Source organism: Capsicum annuum, unplaced genomic scaffold, assembly GCF_002878395.1.
Source record: "Capsicum annuum cultivar UCD-10X-F1 unplaced genomic scaffold, UCD10Xv1.1 ctg83107, whole genome shotgun sequence".
Taxonomy (NCBI): Eukaryota; Viridiplantae; Streptophyta; class Magnoliopsida; order Solanales; family Solanaceae; genus Capsicum; species Capsicum annuum.
The window spans coordinates 149481-170644 of record NW_025893950.1 but is presented as its reverse complement, the minus strand read 5'-3'; the positions used below and the strand labels follow the sequence as shown (position 1 = coordinate 170644).

The 21164-nt window shown below is 33.4% G+C and overlaps 1 protein-coding gene across 1 annotated transcript; it reads left to right on the top strand.

The window, feature by feature from the left end:
* Window positions 1-14816: 14816 nt before the first annotated feature.
* On the top strand, window positions 14817-17755 carry LOC124895591 (putative late blight resistance protein homolog R1B-16). The gene has a single exon (XM_047406024.1). The coding sequence runs from the start codon at window positions 14897-14899 to the stop codon at window positions 17480-17482; it is 2586 nt and encodes an 861-aa protein (XP_047261980.1). The 5' UTR covers window positions 14817-14896; the 3' UTR covers window positions 17483-17755.
* Window positions 17756-21164: the final 3409 nt, after the last annotated feature.

The window sequence follows — 21164 nt, the reverse complement described above, 5'->3', positions numbered from 1 at the left end:
GGTTGGGATAAACGCAATACCAACACCATGCAAATGAAACAACTTAATTAAAATTGTTGTTGACCCTGTGAGCTCATTCATTCATCCCTAGTTCTACCTAAATCAATTGCAATAAAATCTGTGGCAATAAATGACTGAGTTGTTGGATATTTTTAAATAGATAATCATATCTGTTACAACAGATAACATATCTGATTTAATTATCAAATAGACATTTGCATGTGTTGTGATAGATGACTGAGCTGTTGGAAATTTTCAAATAAATATTGATATCTGTTGTAATAGATGACATATCTGATTTAGTTATCAAGTGAACATTTGCACAGTTGTCACAGATGACTAAGCTATTGGGATTTTCAAATAGATATTTATATCTGTTGCAACAGACAACATATCTATTTGAAAATCTTTTTTTCATATAATTTAAAAGCAAGCTTCTGTCCGAGTAGATAAAGTAGTACTACTAAAGGCAGTAAAAATATTTCTTGGATAACTCAAAAATTGCATTGAGTAGTCTTGTCTTGTCTTTTCAATGTCACCCATTTTATTTCTCGTGCCCCTCAAATTATTAATGAATATTAATTAATGAATATTGAAACCCCTAATACTTCATCCATTTCATATTAGTTGGCCCCTATTGACTTGGCACACCCATTAAGAAAATACTATTAATTTGGGGTTTATTTTACCAAATTAGCCTTATTAATTATGATTTGAAAATACAAATTTGAATAAATACTCTTTGTTTAGTCATTTAATATTAAGGGTAGTACATCTAAAAATTAGAATTATCTCATCTCTCTTTCAGCCCTAATTATTTTATCCGTCTCTTATCTTTTTCTTTATCTTCTCTTTAGGGTTATCATAACCTTTTTTCTCTCCTCTTTTGCATAAAGATCCTTTTGGATCTAAACCGAGCTATATCTTAGATTCCTCGACTGAAATAATTATTTTGATCCCCTTTTGACATTAAGGTATGGTTCACTATTGCTCTTTCATTCTCGTATTCTTCTTTGCAAGTTATTTTCAACTGTGTTTTATTTAATTACCATTTACCCATATCATATTTATTTAAAAAATTTAAAGAAACTTTTAATTATTGAACAAATGAACAGAGAATTTTTATTTCAATATGCAAAAAAAGTCATCTGTTGGGAGAAGTTTAAAAGCCTTGATGGCAGTATCATTTTTTTGTATGTATTTTGTTTGTTTCTTTTCTTGTTGATGATGTTATTGATGTTGTTGGTAGGGTTGGCATTGTTGGAACTTGTGGTGTGGTGTTGCTAATGGTGTTGGAACATAAGATGTTGCTTCTTTGTTGTTGATGATGTTGTTGAACAAATGTTGTTGTTTTATTTATTGTTGATATTTTTTATTTGTTGTTTCTTTGTAATTTGAGTTGTTGTTGATGTTGTAACAAACGGAGCAACTGTTGGAACAAATCAAACCACCAGCAAGGCTGGTTTGATGTATTCTAATATACTCCACATTTGTTGCAACAGACTCCATATCTATTGCATTAGACTACACATTTGTTGTATCAAACTCTACATCTGATGCAACACACTCCCCATCTGATGCAACAGACTCTTCATCTGATGTAACAAACTCTATATCTATTACAACAGATAGATAATATTCTTTTTGTTACAGTAATTTTTTTCCTCTTCTTTGTAGATATAAGAAACTAAAAGTTGATCAACTTTTTCCTGACCATCACAAGAGGCTGCAGTAAAATGGGTTCGGAGGAATAAGCTGTATTTAGATGGAACCACTTTATATATAGGAGGTATGTATTACTGATAATGTTATCGTGGAAACACACATAGAGTACACTAATTTTGTGAATGCTGTTTTTACCAATTAGTCATAGATCATTCAAATAAGATATCTGTAATTTTATAGTTGAGTTTGGTAGGTCCAAACTGATAAGCATGAGGGACCATGAATATGATTCTGATACCCTGTTACGATTCAATGTCAATTGTTGCTCATGTTTATTTGTCATGCATTGTGAAGGAATCTAGTTTTGGTGTCATTATAAAGAGATTCAATAGCAATTAGACTAACTTTTAGGGTGCATTGGACTCTGAGAAGACCTTCGAAGCCTAGCACTGCATCTAACAAGAACGGAAAACCAATATAGTTATTGCCATAGCCTAAATTTATATGGTTGGGTTGCTCGTGGTTATGATTATATGCCAGAAGTTGCAGTAGAAGAATGCCTTCGAGGGAAAATGAGTGGTTGATGAAAGATTATATCATCTGAGAGATAATTAAAGAGGAAACATAGGGTAGAAAGTAATTTCTAGCGAATCTGGCCAATGAAATTATCTTAAAACATGAGAAATTTGTATCAAGTGCAAATATAAAAGTGTATCCGGTAATGTAAATTTGTTTGTTGTCTCTCTAAGAGAAAAATAATGCATATGATTACTTTGCTAGGGAGCTGTGACTAGGTAGCGTGGTCGGGATTATCACCTAGATAGAAAATAGCAAAAGAACAAGAAAGTTGCCTTATGGGAATTGAGGGTTGAAATGTTATACAGTAAGTCTAGAAAACTTTCGTCAATAGAAACTGCAGTTAAAGTAAGGAATCTAAGTGAAGGCGGCAATTTGTGAATTTTAAATTGCATCCCATGCCTTCTTATATGTGGTTTGGATTAGGTCTAGTGTTGTTGACCTGATCGAAACCACAAACGTGATTGAAAGGAAGACTGAGTGTCACTAATTCCTTAGCAATATGGTTATAATTGATTGTGTTTTCTAGCCTTAGAATACTTTCAACATTCTTGGAGAAGATCAGAGGCTTGCCATAGTATGCGAATCCTGATAATTTTCAAGCTTGCCTCTATCTTGCCGATTTCGTCTTCAAGTTTGTTGTTGTCATCTTTGAATTTGGTATACAGTTTCTAATCTCTTGTGAGCTCGATCAGTAACACTACCTTCAAAGTTGGGGCATTGTAGAAGCCCTTCAAAACACCTTCTTTAGAAGTCTTAAAGGATATATAAAGGGTTGCTGTGTATGTTTTTTGGTCAAAATATGTTGATGCACAGTGAAGATGTGGTCCCAATAGTTGAATAGCTCACTTTTATCGACCGTTGCTCAATGCAGCTTGCTCAACCAACCTTTAAGGTTTTGGATAAATTAATTAGCAAGGAGTTACGAAATGTTTAATCTAAACTGACTCTGCCAAGCCTATCAAACGCTACCTAACTGTAGGTTCGTTACCCTATTAAAACCTTTGCCCGAGTTAGTGAATAGATTAAATGATCTCAATATCTCAGCTTTTTTGCTGATCTCTCTTCTCCCATATAGAGGACAACATATCCGCCATGCAAAAGACTACACTGTCGCTAGAAGTGCTTGCCATAGCAAAATTCTTTAGAAGGTTTGATTATTAGCCTCTCAATATCACTTTTATGGCTTTCTTGACATCTTTTCCAATTATATTGGAACTGTCAAATCAAACTAAGCACAATTGCTCGATATGTCCATTCCAATATATTTGCAAGAGACGTTTAGAAAGTCATAAAAGTGATATTGAGAGATTACTAGTCATGCCTTCTACATACTTTCACTGTGGCAAGCATTTCTGATGACGGTGTAGACATTTTATCATGACCTAAACTAGGGCCTGGCCGTGATGAACATCCGACCCATGAAGGCCTGGATATCCCACTCTATCTGGTAATCAATCACAACATTCATATAATAAAAAGAAAATGCGAAATTATAAATCAAATACGGAAACATGGTCATACTCTGAAATTAGTTTAACAATGAATGAAAACTCCAACAATATCTAAATAACATCTAACTGAGTCTGCGAAATCTCTACTAAACCTCAAAACAATACTATCTGAAGTCTAGGACAAGGCCCCCAGTAGACCAAAACTATAGAATGATGAATATCTATAAAACATTAAGCCTTTCGGAATATAGAAGGCTCACCACTGCACAATCTCTTTCAATGCCTGAATTATCTACTACTTATCTTGACCCCTAGACTGTGCCTCAGAACCTGAGAGGTTGGAGGGGGAGAGGGGTCAATACATATGTACTGGTATGCATAGCTAATCCAAAATAGTTATTTATAATCAACATATATGAGAGCAATTTAAAATAGTTCATAAACATATCATATAGTAAGAAATCACATGGGCATTTTAAAAGACTCTATGAAAACATCTGAAATCAGAGACACTCTTTGTATTACTACTGCGCTAGGTGGTATACCCTACAATTTCATAGTTTTCACCAACTACCTTATCTCAGTTGCCACCAAGATAGGAGTATTAGTGAAGGAAGAGCACACAATATCACACAGCAGGGTACCACAACCCCAATCAAGTCATTATGTCATAGTTGGGCTCAAGGTCATAAAGAAACGCTCCAAACCATAAGTCCCGATTCGGGATGACAAAGTACTAGGTACACAAGATCACATAGCAGGGTACTAAGTTCCTGTGTCAGCAAATCACGGTTTCTAGGATAGAGCCATTTGACTCAGGCTTTCTTTGGGTAACCACTTAACTCACATCAACCCAGTTTTTAACTCTTCAAAACATAGATTCTCTTAAATCAAACTCTAACTCTGTCATGGCATACATTTATATGGTATAGTCATACCATTGACTTAAAAATCACATTCTCTGAGACACTTATAGCATATTACCATCTCTTCTTTCAAAACATATAGTTTTGGACCACTGTATTACTAAACAATAGTCAAGCACAAATCATACTTCAAAACATATGTCAAAATGTGCAAAGACCCTCTCTCTTTATAATTTCAACAAACATGTGGTGGTCATGTCAAATCTTTAAATTATTTGCAATTCTTTCCCTTTAAACAAGAACATGATTGTTTCAAGAAACCCCCTCTCATCATCTTGATAATCATGATAAATATTTTATTATTGAAAAGATCACTTTCCAAAACATTACATATGAATCTCAAAACCTTCTCAACAAGTTCACAAACTCTAAATCATCAAGAGACAGATTTCAATAAATATGCTCTCAATCAAATCTTTAATATCATACCTATATACATAGGTGTAAATCAATTTAAGGAGATAAGGCCTAAAGGCCAAACAACAATATCATTAAACATGCAGTAAGCATAATAAAATCATGGATTTCAAAACCTCTTTTAGAAAATTCATGCTTGATGATCTTTAAATCAAAATTTAGTGTTTTCAACAAGCCCATGTATTTTAAAGATAAACCCCACTTACCTCTATTTCAGAAAGTAAATGGATGATTCTTGGAGCCTACGGTGCGAGGATTCCAAATCTTTAATTATCTTCTAAAACCTATGGTTACATCTTGAGCTATGAGGATTTTTAGTCTGAAACCCTAATAGAGTTTCTTGAGAGATTTTTGATGAAAATAAACTTACTTTCGTGTTCTTGGGATAAAACCCCATGTTAGAGATGATAAGGGGTCAGAGAAGTACCATTTTACCCTTAATGAGATAGAGTAAAAATATAACTGGTGCTTGATTTTATGGGACACCACGACATGCCACTATCGCAGTGGCTCACTAGAAATTGACGAATGCAAAATTGGAATCCTCAGCGATGCGCCACTATCACGAGGTCCTACTGGAATTTGACAATTGCTAATTAATCCCTCTCCGCGATGCGCCAAGGACAGAATTGATGGTATCTTACGACTAGGACTTAAATTAACCATAACTCCTTCACCGAGTGTCCTTGTTGGATGAATATTATGTCGACGGTAAACTTATTTGATCATCTATATAATGATAAGTTGAAATCTAAGTAATTCCATAGGGAAATAGGTATAAACTATTCTAGAAGCCAATGCTTGACACTTTAAGGGCAAATTTTAGCTAAGAAAACTTTAGGGCATTACACTTTTGCATGACGAATATGTTGTCCTCTATATGGGAGAAGAATGATCAGCAGAAAGGCTGAGATATTAAGATCATTTAATCTATTCACTAACTTAATGTAATGCCCCGAATTTGATACCCAGAATGCTACACGGTGCTTATGACCCCGAAGGATCACAAGTTAACCCATGACAAATATCTGTACCTCTACACTACATACTATATGTATCAAAATGTAGAAATAACGGATGATAGGCCATAAGGTCCAATACCAAAAACATACTATATGTAATACCCAAAACAACTGAAACAACTGTCTTAACATGATAGTCTGAAAAAGCCTCTAACTTTATGAATAAGGGGTTGATGGGATATGTCCCCAACTAACTCCATCTACTGAAAGATAAAGTTGAATTAATAAAATAACTCATAATATCATCCTCGAATGATAAGGACTGACTGCTAAATCTAGCTGCTACTGATGCTCTGGAGCTTGTGCTTTTGAACTTATGGTATAAAAACACCATAGCGCAAATGCGTCAGTACAATTGAATGTACTGGTATGCATGTGAGGTAGGCTAAATGCAAAGGGTTCACATGTATGAACTATACTAACTGACTAGATAACATGAACGTGAGAATGAATGCATGAATACGTAATAACTGTAAACTGAGTTCGTGACGACATGATTACTAATCCTGAGTGTTGATAACATGAGATATTGATAACTGTTTAACTAAAATAACTAATACTGAGTGACTGTATCTGAAAATCTAGTTTTTGATGGAACTAGCTGAGTTCTGTTCTATTCTGAGTTGACTGTATTTGACAGTCCTGAATTTTAAAGAACTATCTGAGTTCTTTTATTAAAACTGTATAACCGTATCTCATAGTCCTAATAGTGTAACTGAAACTATGGAAAGTAGTAATCTAATCGATATGCCTCAAATAATCACAATATAGTTGAGTTGGGGTCCAATTTGTAAACCTAATTAGAAGGGTGTCAATACCGCGCCACTAGTAAGGACAATCTGTAAGTAACCCTCATATAACAGGTAACTCTAGTGAGAACAGTGGGAACCCTCATATAACAGGTTAAGCCACTTTATCTACCCTCATATAACAAGCTATGATGTCTCACCCTATGCTGGCTTCGTAGTTCAGGAACACAAGGATTATTTCTAAGAATCACACCCTCATATAAAAGGTGAGTTCCCATCCTTCAGTTCGCTCAGTGCTAATTCCTACTCCCATCTAAATAGTCACTGAACATAGCTAACTGAACTAGACTAGACTGAATTCATGGAGTTTCATTGACTGGCGGAATACTACTGAGATTTTTGAATTTACTGAGATTTCCTGAGTCACATGACTGACTAAGTTCTATGGATCATGGATTGACTGAGGATATCATGAAACATGACACTGGCTCTAGGTATACAACTATATTTTTCGGGTACAAGTACCCCCAGGCTATGATGTCTCACCCTACGCTGGCTTCGTAGTTCAGGAACACAAGGATTGCTTCTAAGAATCACACCCTCATATAAAAGGTGAGTTCCCATCCTTGGGTTCGCTCGGTGCTAATTCCTAATCCCATCTAAATAGACACTGAACATAGCTAACTGAATTGGACTAGACTGAATTATGGAGTTTCATTGACTGGCAGAATACTACTGAGATTTTTGAATTTACTGAGATTTCCTGAGTCACATGACTGACTAAGTTTTATGGATCATGGCTTGACTGAGGATATCATGAAACATGACAGTGGCTCTAGGTATACAGTTATATTTTTTGGGTACAAGTACCTCCAGGACTCGATGAAAAAACACTGACAAAGCATGACTTTTTTTGAATACATGGCCAACATCAACAACTCATACTACAAAGTAGGGGATATTTCATGAATCACATAGTTATCATAATCTTGTATATAGCTTAGAATTCACATGATCATATCTTAACTTCATCATTTTTATATCATTATTATATCATCAAATCATTTTTAAACATGGGGAAATACGTACATTCATAACTTGGGACATAGTTTAACTATCAAGCATAATTTCTATTTTCCTGGGCATTTTATCAAACACTTAGGTTGCATGATTTAAGGTTTAGGCATGAACATGAATTTAATACAACCTTACTTCCTAATTCAACCCAATTACATGTTTCAGTCCACGTATTAGCATAATTTCATAAAAACATAATAAAGGTTCCATCTTGAAATTCATACAACAACAACACGTGAACATAATTTAGTTCATGGAACGAATATCACAATTTGTAATTTAAAACTTAATTCTTGGGCTTCATGGACGAAAGGAGTCCATGAATGAACACTATGCATACATTAGCTGGAAGATTCTTGATGATTCATGGAGAAATTTTCTTGAACTTGGGTCCCAAATTGAAAACCCTAATGTGTTCTTGAGAGGATCTTGAGGGAAGTGCTATATTTTGGTGTAAATGGGGCTTAATACCGTGTTTTTGAATTATATAAGGGTGCAAAAATTACCCCTTTGCCCTTAAAAATACAGACATTTAATGACTAAATAACTGGGCATCGATGCTATGGACGACGCGACGTGTCGAGGGTTGAGACTCTATACCCAACGCGGCATGCCGTAAACGCATTGAGCCTCAGTTGTTTTGGCTATGGTGGTCTGTACAACTGGTGACCAACGCGATTGGCGACTCGGCGTGCCAAGATCACATTGGTCCACTGTTTTGGACTTCTAAACTTGCTCGAAACAAGTTTTGAAAAATTCAAAACTTGTCCGGGAACATCTATTGGCCTTCCTGATCATGAATTAACAAAAATATAGACCGTTAATGGACGTTAAGATGGCAAAATGAATTTTCCAAATTTTGAAGGCTAAAATTAAGCTAAGTCTAGGCACCGACCTAGAATTTTTCTAAGTCTGTGACCCCCTTGACAATCTTAAAGGACTGAATTAAGCTTGAGTATTTTACGGGGTCTTACACTTGGGAAAAGGTTTGGAGATCTTGCCCCTCCTTGCTTATCTTGTGCATGCAAATGTGAAGAGTGTAAAGCAAAAAATGATGGAGTGATTAATACTGTTAGGGGTCATTTGGTAGAGTGTATTGGAATGTTAATACATGCATTAGTTTAATGTGTATTAGTAGTACCTTATTTGGTATACCTTTTTACCCTATGAATAACTAATGCAAGCATTATTTATAACTCTATTGTGTATTGAGGTGTGTATTACTAATACCTCAAAATCCATGACATTAGTAATGCAATAAATCTAATGCATGCATTAACATGCTTAAAGACCATATTACCCCTCAAAAAAATTTCTGCATTCTTTTCAACATATATATTGAGTGTATTATGTAAAAAAAAAATTAATTATGTAATTCATATTTTTTTAATACATCGAACCAAATATTGCATAAGAAAAATACAAGCATAACTAACACAAGCATTACTAATACATCATATTTTGCATTATTCTTATACACTCTACTAAACAATCCCTTAATGCATTAACTGCTGATGTAAAGGAATTGATATCTAAAAGTAGTGTCATTCGATCAAAGAGGATTTAAGTTTCATTCACTCCATTAGGGATTAAGGCTAAGAGGAGAAAGAAAGCAATTTCTAAGGCATTATCAAGTATCTGAAAAAAGAAAAATTTCAGATCTGAAAAAGATGAGAAGATAAAAAGAAAAGGAATAAGAAGGAAAAAATGAATGCTAGATTTAGTTCTTATTGTATCGTTATGTCGAGTTACTGAGTTACTCCATCTAAATTTGAGAGCTTTTTCTTTTTAGGATGGTGAGGAAGGCAGAATCTCCCCATCATTAGCTAATACCGGAAGCAAGACATCCAATGTTATTAAACCAGCAGACTGCCCTGTGTAGTTTGATAATCCGAAAGACGTCTTTGCTCGAGTTAGTCAATAGATTAAACGTTCTCAATCACTTGGTTTTTTTGTTGATCAATCTTCTTCTGTAGAGGACAAAATATCAACAGAATTGCTTGACACAACGAAAGCTGATATCAAGAGATTACTAATTATGTCTTCTCAAGACTTGCTTCTAACAAAAAACTATTCTACATTGAGTGTTGTACTATCCATATATGTTGCAGCACCAGATTTTCCAAAAGATGTGGCATCTACTGCAACTTGCTAGTCATCTGTTTATTCAATTTCATCGAGAGCATTAGATTTTTCTAAACACTTCTTGGCCAAACTCAATTTTTGCTCTTAGATAGCTTCTCATTTTTTCTTTGCATCCTTCAAGATGGCCTCCAAACTCAATTTTTGCTCTTGGATTGCTTATCTTTTTTTCTTTGCATGAGTTTAAAGGATGCAAAGAAAAAAAGAGAAGCAATCCAAGAGCAAAAATTGAGTTTGGAGGCCATCTTAAAGGATACAAAGAAAAAAAGAGAAGCAATCTAAGAGCAAAAATTGAGTTTGACCAAGAAGTGTTTATAAAAATCTAATGCTCTCGGTGAAATTGAATAAACATATGACTAGAAAGTTGCAACAGACGCCACATCTGTTGGAGAAGCAAACTGATATATCCATCTATTGCAACAGATTATCAATATGTTGTAAGTTATCTGACAGATGGAATATATTTTGCAACAAATTACCCATCTATTAGATTTATTTTAAAGTAATTTTCTTTTCTTTCCAAAATACAATGAAAAGATAAAATGTTGTATTTAGATCCGCTTTTGTTTAATTTACATATTTGAAAAGTCACTAATTTTATTTAATTAAGGGATATGAATAGTCGTGGCTTTTTGTTTGACTAAGTCAAGTCACCCCTTCCAATTCAATCATTTTATAAATAGGTCCCTCCAGCCTCCTTTCACTCGTTCATTCTACTACACTTACAATACAAATATGGTTGATCCAGATTCGTACAAGAAGATTCATATTGAGTCCTTGCAGGAACTTCAAAGGCAGTTTGATGAACTCCAGAGGGATTTGGCTGACTTCGGAGCAAGGCTGGGGGAGGCCCTGTTGCTACCAGATGAAAATTGTCTGGTTGACAATAATAATAGTAATAATAATAATAATAGTAATGATAATAATAATAGTAGTAGTAGTAATAATTATGTTATGTTTTTTCTTTCTTTTAGCGTATGTATTTTCCTTTTTTATATCCGATCTACCTATAAGGAAATCAAAAATTTATGTATATGTTTGGTTTGGTTTGGTCGACTTTGAATTTTTAATTTTTATTTAATATTTAATTATCATTCTATTTATTCTCTATTCTCAAAATGCCAACGGTTGGAGGTATGGACTAAATGATGTACACAATTTAATAAATAATAAGGAACAAAATGATATACACAATTTATAACCGTAAACGAAAGATTATTTAATTTAAAAATAAGTCACAACATTGGATTAATTAAGTTATATGATGATGATTGTTAAGAAAAAGGTGAATAGTCGTGACTGTGACTTTTTGTTTAAACACATTCAACAAACAACATTGCTGATGCATCAAATTCCTCATCTGTTGCGACTGATGAATCGGTTGTTTGAAGAAATAAAAAAAGATCCTAAAACAGATGGTTGATTTGTTGCAACAGATAGTATATCTGTTGCAACAAATGGGTTATCTAATGTAACAGATGGGTTATCTGATGCAACAGATATATAATCTGTTGCCATAACTCAATAAAAAAATGGTTATTATTTTATTAAGAAAACGGTTATTGAAAACCAGGTGTCTTCGATTTTTAAATTGATAAAAAGGTTATTTAAATTTAAGAACTAATTATTAATAATAAGCTGAAAAGTCATGACTTGTCACAATAATAAAAACTCCAACTTGATTTAATTAAGTCATTTCTTTTCATAGAAAACAATAAGGAAATAAATGATAAACACATTTTAAACCGTAACTCACCAAAAATATTCTTGTTTTTAAATATGTTTTATTAATTTATATAATAAAAAAGTCAGCAAATTTGGATTAATGATATGATGATAATTTTTTTTAAAAAAATATATATAGATTATATGTTGCAACAGATAGATTATCTGATGCAACATGTTATCTATTGTTCCAACGGATGATATATCTATTATCACAGATAAGTTATCGGATGCAACAGATATATAATATGTGGTCACAACTCAATATAAAAACGCTTCCTGGAAAGAACTGATTATTAATAATATAATAAGCTGAAAAGTCATGACTTATCACAATATTGCTTAATTTAATTAAGTCATAACTTTTTACAGTAATCAAGAATGTCATTAAAAAATAAAGGTGAACAGTTGCACCTTTAAATCTGTTTTATTAATTTATATAATTTAAAAGTCAGAAAATTTGGATTAATGATATGATGATAATTTAAAAAAAAAAAAAAAGATATATAGATTTTATGTTGCAATAGATAGATTATCTGATGCAACAGGTTATCTATTATTCCAACGGATGATATATTTATTATCACAGATGATTTATCTGATGCAACATATATATAATCTGTGGTCACAACTCAATATAAAAACAGTTTCTAGATGGAAAGAACTAATTATTAATAATAATAAGCTGAAAAGACATGACTTATCACAATATTGTTTAATTTAATTAAGTCATAACTTTTTACAGTAATCAAGAATGTCATTAATAAATGGAGGTGAACATTTGCGCCTTTAAAGCTGTTTTATTAATTTATATAATTAAAAAGTCCAAAAATTTGAATTAATGATATGATGATAATTTAAAAAAAAGATATATAGATTATATGTTGCAACAGATAGATTATCTGATGCAACAGGTTATCTATTGGTCCAACGGATGATATATCTGTTGTCACAGATGAGCTATCTGATGCAACATATACATAATTTGTGGTCACAACTCAATATAAAAATGGTTCCTGGAAAGAACTACTAATTATTAATAATAATAAGCTGAAAAGTCATGACTTATCACAATATTGCTTAATTTAATTAAGTCATAACATTTCACAGTAAGCAAGAAATGTCATTAATAAATGGAGGTGAACAGTTATGAATTTTTGCCTAACACAATCAAGTTCAATCCTCCATAAATAGGTCCCTCCTTACTCAATTATTCATTCTACTACACTCTATTTATTCCTTACTCTTGTTACACCTTCAACTACTTTCTCTTCAAGGACTTGATAGCTTTTTTCTGTCTCTGATAAGTTTTTTCTTGATTATTGTGTAAATATACATTGTATTACATTTGAATTCTTTCTTTTCTTTACTTTTGTTTTTGTTTTTACAAGTTTGTTTTGTCAACTTATGTATTTTCTAGATATGGTTGGTCCAGTGTGGGATGTCGCTATTTTACGAGATGCCATGTGGGAACTGTAGAAGGAGGTTCATGACCTGCAGTGGAAGTTGGCCGCCGTCAGAGTAAGGATGTTGCTGGAGAACTGCAGGCTGAGGAGGGTGCTGCTGCTGCCGGTTAAAGATTGGCCGGCTGGCCATACAAATAATAATAATAATAATAATAATAATAATAATAATAATAATAATAATAATGATAACTAAGCTTTTTTTTTCTTTTACCTATGTATTTTTATTTTTTTTTGTTTAACAAAAAATTTATGTTTGATGCATTTGATGTTTCAATTCTTATTTAATTTTCATGTTGTCTATTTCTTTTTCTCAATGAATAGCATGTCTAAAATTAAGGAATAATTTGAATCCAGTATCAATAGGAAGATATCAACATATGATTTGAGTTATTTGTTGGGTTAGTGACAGGAGCTGCATTTTGTTGTTTGAAACAGATTATTAATCTGTTGCAACAGAATAATTATCTGTTGCAACATATAAATATTCTTTTGCAACAGATATATATTTTGGTGCAACAGATTATTTATCTGTTGAAATAGATTGGTAATCTGGTGCAATAGATTATTTATCTGTGGAAACAGATTACTAATCTGGTGCAACAGATTATTAATCTGTTGCAACAGAAATCCATCTATTCAATTCATATTACGGACAACATGAGTCTACTGTTGTAATAGAACATTTATCTGGCTCCACAGATGATGATAAAGCAGCAGCAATAATGAACAACAAATATCGCGAAGAAAGAGAAAATAACAACGGATGAGGAGAGAGAAAAATGCACCTTTTTTCCCTTCGTTTTTCATTATATTAACTAACATTTGGATCAAAGTGTAAATTTAAAAAATTGTGAGTTATTTTGATATTTTCTAAACTTTCTTAATCTATAATTAAGTAATTGTTATCACCTACGTCTCATTTTAAAACTTTTTATCACCTGTAGCCCAAAGCCCCAACTTAGTAGTAGTTGCGGAGAGTGTGAGAGTTTCACAGATCCTTTATATTGTGAGGAAAAATAGAGAATGTGAGTGGTACTATATTAAAAAAAAAGGACAGCCCGGTGCACTAAAGCTACCGTTATGTGCGGTGTCCGGGGAAGGCCCCACCACAAGGGTGTATCGTACGCAGCCTTACCTTGCATTTCTGCCAGAGGTTGTTTCCAAGGCTTGAACCCGTGACCTCCTGGTCACATGGCAGCAACTTTACCGGTTACTCCAAGGCTCCCCTTCTGAGTGGTACTATAGTGAGGCAAAAAAATTAAGAGGGTTATTTGTTTTGTGTGTTGTGATTTGTGGAGTACTTACTCGGACCTATAAAGTGTAAAATTCCTCTTTACAGTGGATTATTTTGCTCCTCTTGGGCCCATGGTTTTCCGCGTTAAAATTATGTGTCCTTGTTATTCCTTTTTGTTGATTACCCTATCACGGTGCTACATTATTATTCTGTTGTTAGTATACCGCAAGTATCATTTCTGTGGCGGGATGTATTTCCAACACATATATTTCCAGCTGGTTGATGGAGACTTGAGAGTAGAGCATATTATAATAGACTGTCAAGAGATAAAAAAGAATAACAGCTTGTGGTATTATCATACTGAGACATATTCTGCATTCTTCTCTGTGCAGAAACTCTCTATTGCATCACATACATAATATATTAAAAATATAGTATTCAACATGGCTTATGCTGCTATTACTTCTCTTTTGAGCACAACTCATGAGTCATTGTGGAAAAACTCTATTGCATCATATACACACTATTATAAGATTCAATCTTTGAGAACTATAATGGAGAAATCCTACAATATAAAAGGGGATATTGAGGACTTGACAAGATTGGAAGCTGAAATCATAGAGCTAGCATGCATCACAGAAGATATGATTAACTCAGAATCAAGAAAAGTTTCCTTAGCGAAAAACCAAATTTCACGAAGAATAGCTGTTTGGAAACTTAATTTCCTCTTGAAACGAGCAGTAGGACGCATTGATTTCACCGTGAAGAAGTGGATAGGAATGCTGAACAGCAAAGATCTGAAAGCACAAAATTTGACCCTCGAAAGTACGTCACAACATGCCTTACAACAGACTGAGAGTATGATGATTGGCTGTGAAAATGAATTTGAGATGATACGGGATCAACTTACTAGAGGGACAAGCCAACTAGATGTTGTTTCAGTTGTAGGTATGGGAGGCATCGGTAAGACAACTTTGGCTAATAAGATTTACAATGATCAGTTCATTTTGTTTCGCTTTGACATACGTGCAAAAGCTACTGTTTCACAAGAGTACTGCGCGAGAAATGTACTCCTACGCCTTCTTTCTTCTGTAAGTGGGAGTAGAAAAATTGATGAATCGTATGAGCAACAAGATGATGGGCAACTAGCAGATCGACTCCAAAAGTTTTTGAAAAGCAGGAGATACCTGATTTTCATCGATGATATATGGGCTAAAGAAGCTTGGGACGATGTAAAACTATGTTTCCCGGACTGTGACTGTGGAAGCCGAATACTCCTAACTACTCGGAATATGGAAGTAGCTAAATATGCTAGCTCAGGTGAAACCCTTTATCAAATGAGTTTCTTGAATCATGATGAAAGTTGGAACTTACTGCGCGTAAAAGTCTTTGAGGATGCCTGTTTTCCCCCTGAATTTGAAAAAGTTGGGAAACAAATTGCATTAAATTGTAAAGGATTGCCTTTAGCCATTGTTGTGATTGCAGGACTTCTCTTGAAAATTGGTAAATCATTGGATGAGTGGAAAAGTGTTTCCGAGAATATAACTTCCTTGATAAGCACAGATCTTGAAGTCCAGTGCATGAGAGTGCTCGCTTTGAGTTACCATCACTTGCCTCATCACCTAAAATCGGTTTTTCTTTATTTTGCAATCTTCCCCGAGGATGAACTAATTTCTGTGGATAAACTTGTGAACTTATGGGTGGCAGAGGGTTTTTCGCTGGAACAATATGCAGAACAATGTCTCACAGATCTTATCGGTAGAAGTTTAATTTTCATCCACCATTTGAGTTTTGATGGAAAAATCAAAGCCTGCGGAATGCATGATGTGATCCGTGAACTCTGCTTGAGAGAGGCTCAAAACTTAAACTTCGTGAATGCTATAACTGAAGATCAAAACTCATGTGAACAAACCAGGCATTTTTCCACAAAGCGCCGGGTCAGTGTTCAGTCAGAGCTATCCTCTTTTGCTGCCAATCAGTTGGCAACGGTTCATCATAATATGGCCCGTTCCGTTCTCCTTTTCATCCGAAATCCCTCAAACTCAGGAATAATGCATGAGTTGGAGCGTTTCAAGGTCTTAAGGATACTAGAACTTGCTTCACCAACTTTGGATGCTTTTCCCAGTTGTGTAGTTGATTTATCTCTGCTGCGATACCTAGCTTTGACTTTTTACTCGTCCATTAACGATCATGATATTAACATTCCTCCATCAATATCTAGACTTCAATATTTGGAAACTTTTATACTTAAATTTCCAAAATATTATGGACGCCCGAAAATTTCCTTCACATTACCTGGTGAAATTTTCAAAATGTCACAATTGAGGAACCTCTCCTTGGATAGGAATAACATGGTTCCTCATAAGTATGAAGGGACTTTGCGTAATTTGCAGTGTTTGTCCGGATGGAATCCTTTATATTGTGATTACCATTTCACTCAACAAGTTCGTTTTTTAAGGAAGTTGCAGATATGCGGTAACCAACAAGACTACATAAAAAGCAATGAAATGAAGGGCCTCCATGATCCTCGATCCTTTATTCGGCTTCAGGAATTGAAATTTGATGGGATGCCACATTCAGTACTTCCTCCTCTGGAAGCTTTTCCGAAGAACCTGATGAAGTTAGCTTTGACGAATACTTGTGTGAATTTGAAGGATTTGCGAATTCTTGGTAAGTTGCCCAAACTTGAGGCACTCAAACTAAAATTTGCTTCCTCCAATTATATTGGTTCGGAGTGGAAAGTAGCTGAGGAAGGGTTTCCACAGTTGAAGTTCTTGTTGCTGAATCGCTTGAACATCAAGTACTGGAGAGCCAGTAGTGATCAGTTTCCATGCCTTGAACGACTATTCCTTGAGGAATGTTTGAATATGGATTCGATCCCAGAAGATTTCGCAGAGATAACCACACTCCAGCTGATTGATATACGCATGTGTAAGGAATCAGTTCTAAATTCTGCCGAGAAGATTCAAAAGGATGTTGAAGACAACTATGGAGGTTCTATTGAGGTCCATTTTCGCTACATCCTTTAGGTCATCTTTTTTCTTGAATGACTTTAATAATTGTAACCTGTATTCATTCTGTATGTTCTGTTGCAAAAGTTCCGCGAAGTAGATTCAATAATAAATTGAAGACAACATCAGTTAGGCATGTAAGACATCATAATGCGCAAAAAGCAGCATAAGAGTGCATATATTAGCGGTGCATATTGCAAATTAGTCATGTGAAACTACATATCTTATTTACTAAAACAAAGCTTATCTATGCTAAAAAAATTCTTTGGAAGAGAAAAGCTTATTAAATTATTTTAAAACAGACAAAAAATCATATACTAATAACATTTGTTTTATGTGTAGATCATCTTAGTATATGTTTAAGACAGGATTCACTCAGAAGAAAATACTCATTTTACTTCTGGGTTGGATGGTCATAAGAGAAGATTGTCCTACTTGTAACCGGCTGAGGCACACTAATGTGTGGACTCTCATTGATATTCTCGTTAATGAGTTTCATGTATATTACCTATTCTCCATTCTTTCCTTCCAATGTCATATAAAAAGAGGGGCGAAATCCCAAAAGTTGAAACTGGTAGAATCTCTCCCTTAGAGTCAGCGGTAAATAAAGGTTTAGATGATGTGTATAATAGTAACTCTGATTGTGTAGATTAATCGTTTGCTTCACCTATGTTGTGTCATATAGAAGAACATGTAAGCTTATGCTGCCCTTGTCTCGAAAACTCAAAAAATCCACAAGTGCAACTTGCCCCTTTATTTCTATTAATCTTGTTGAGTATTCTAAATCAGCTCTCAATTTTCCTACTCCTTTAGGGAACAAGATGGATCGTATTACCTTCTTATCTCCAACACTGAATGAAGCTACGTCTGGCCCTCCAAATAAATTTTCACAATAAATGACCCAATCGATACAAATAGAATCATTCCTACTAGAGAAAAAATTGGGAAAATTTCTCACCTTCCTCCACGATTTGTCCACCCCGATGGTGAAAATCCAGTTACTCAGTTTATGTATATCCATTACCATATCGTTCTCCCATACTTTGGGTTTCTTGGTGGTTGGATCAAATCCTAAGGAGCAACAAATAACTGATGGTCCTATAATTTTTATCATGGATGGATTAGGAATAAATACATGTTCTTTCGTTAAAGGATTGCAAATAGCAACATCTTGAGCATCGTTCCACATACAAACTAGGCCACTGATAGATCCGAAATAATCAAGATTTGGAAAACATTGCTCATTCAAGTACTTGAAGGGACATTTAGTAACACAACATGATCTTGGCCTAAATTGCATATGACATCTTTGTCACTTAAGCCTTTATAGACAAAGAATTGAGTCATGCAACTTTTTTGATGTGCTTCAATGAATAAGGGCTTGGATATAAGGGAGCAAAAGGATTTCAAAACACACTTAAAACGCATTAAAGACTTGGCAAGAACATGTTTTAGAATTTCAAAGATGACCGGAATACAAGAATTAGCCATTCTGACAATAATCTTCTTGTTTTCTCCACGTGAAACGTGAGACCAAAGTTGGACTATGTTTTGCAATAGGAGATGTTTCAAAAATAGCAAGATTGGCACAAAATCCATCTTCCATACACACACTTTACAATATTATCATTTATAGTTGATGTATTCATTCACATCTGTTATATTATTTTTTTCCAAATAGTCTGTATTTATATAAAACATAAATACATTAACCACATTTTATATTTTATATTTTTGTATTTTCAAAAAATATGACTACATAATACAAGCCATGAATGATGATGAAAACATTATAAACACACATTGTATTTGTATTTACCATCATTTTTTAAATTTTATTCTTCTTTTTTTATATTTTTTTTACTTTTTGATTTTTTTCCCTATTTTAGTTTTCTTTTTTGATTCTTTCTTTCATTTTTTGTATTTTTTTATTTTTCATGTTTTTACTTTTTTTTTTCTTTTCATTTATATTTTTGTTTTTTCTTTGTTTCTTTCTTTTCGTTCTTTTTCTTTTTTCAATCTCTCTATCTTCTATTTTTTCTTTTTTATTGTTCTTTTTGTTATAAATGTATTTACATTGTAGTGAATGTCTTCAATAATATAATTAAGATCTATCAAGATCTAATAAGATATATCAACATCTAGTTGATATCTATCAGGATTTGAAGTATCTATCTTTTAGTCAGAAACTAGGAGTATTTTTCCCTATAAATAGAGGAGTTTTGTTCACTGTATCTCATTCTGATAATCTCTCATCCTCAATAGAAATAAAGTGCCCCTCTTCTCTCTCTATTTATTCTTCTTCTTTGCTTTAATTTTATAACATGTTATCAGCCCGAAGCTTTAACCTCTTCTACACTATCAAGCAATTTGACCTCAATTTACCTGTTATTACAGGTTATCCAATTATTTACATAAAATCCTGTTATTACAGGTTATCCAATTATTTACATAAAATTTGAAAAAAAAAACTAGGTAACTTGCAATAGCAAGTCAAGTTTACCTGATAGTGTAGAATATTTTGTACACTGACAGTGCACAAAACTTAAATTCTTAATTAAATAACTAGGCAATAAGAGAAAGTCCTACAATATTTTCAGTCGACTGCTTGACGTTCCCATGTCCAGTTCCGAGGAGTATTGTTTTCTAGTCATGTGTGTGGATTCATGATTATTATTGTTTGGAAGGAATTTGTAAGAGCTAATACATAAAAATTACCCTAAACTTGACACCAAATTATAACTTTGACCTTAAACTTTGATAGTGCACAAATATGACCTTTAACTATTTAAAACTGCACAAATATGACCTTCAATCCTATGTGGCAAAATGCGTGTTCAACACGCAAAACTTGGCGCGTCCAGCTTAAAATCTAAGGGCATAATACATAAATATGACCTTAAATGTTGACAGTACACAAATATGACCTTTAACTATTCAAAACTGCACAAATATAACCTTTAAAGGGCATAATACATAAATATGACCTTAAATGTTGACAGTACACAAATATGACCTTTAACTATTCAAAACTGCACAAATATGACCTTTAAATGACTTTTCACTATTTTTTTAATTATTTTTGACTCAAAGATGAAAATGGCATCTAATTTCTTTTGACATTGCGGAAAAAGAGCAATATTGAAGATTTATTAATTAGGTGGGTCATCCTCATACAAAAAAACCGCGCGGGGTATATATATTATAAAGTAGAGGGCGAATTTAAGTTATATAATATATCTAAATATAATTTATTTAAATATTAAATTAAAGATGAAACTATACTAATAATAAAAAAAATTATAATTTTAATAAAATGTTATTAAATTAACGTTATTAAGGATAGTAGTAGTATATTAAATTAACGTTATCAAATTAACGTTAGTACAATGTTATTAAATTAACGCTATTAAAATATTATTGAATTAATGCAGGGGCGGACCTACGTTGTTGCCATGGGGTTCACCCGAACCCCCTCGGTAAAAAATTACGTTATATATATAAGGTAGAAAATCTATATTTATGTACGTATATTAATGTTGAACCACATGAAACAAGGAACTTAGATAGCCCAGTGGTGTTATTTGCTCTTCTTGGGCGCTTCCTTTAGACTACTGCGCGAGTTCGATTTTTTAATTAAAAAAAAAGTTAGGTGTTGCAGCTATAATAATAATAATAATAATAATAATAATAATAATAA

Coding starts and splice junctions, on each gene's coding strand:
- LOC124895591 (XM_047406024.1), top strand. CDS start 14,897: ATGGCTTATGCTGCTATTACTTCTCTTTTGAGCACAACTCATGAGTCA.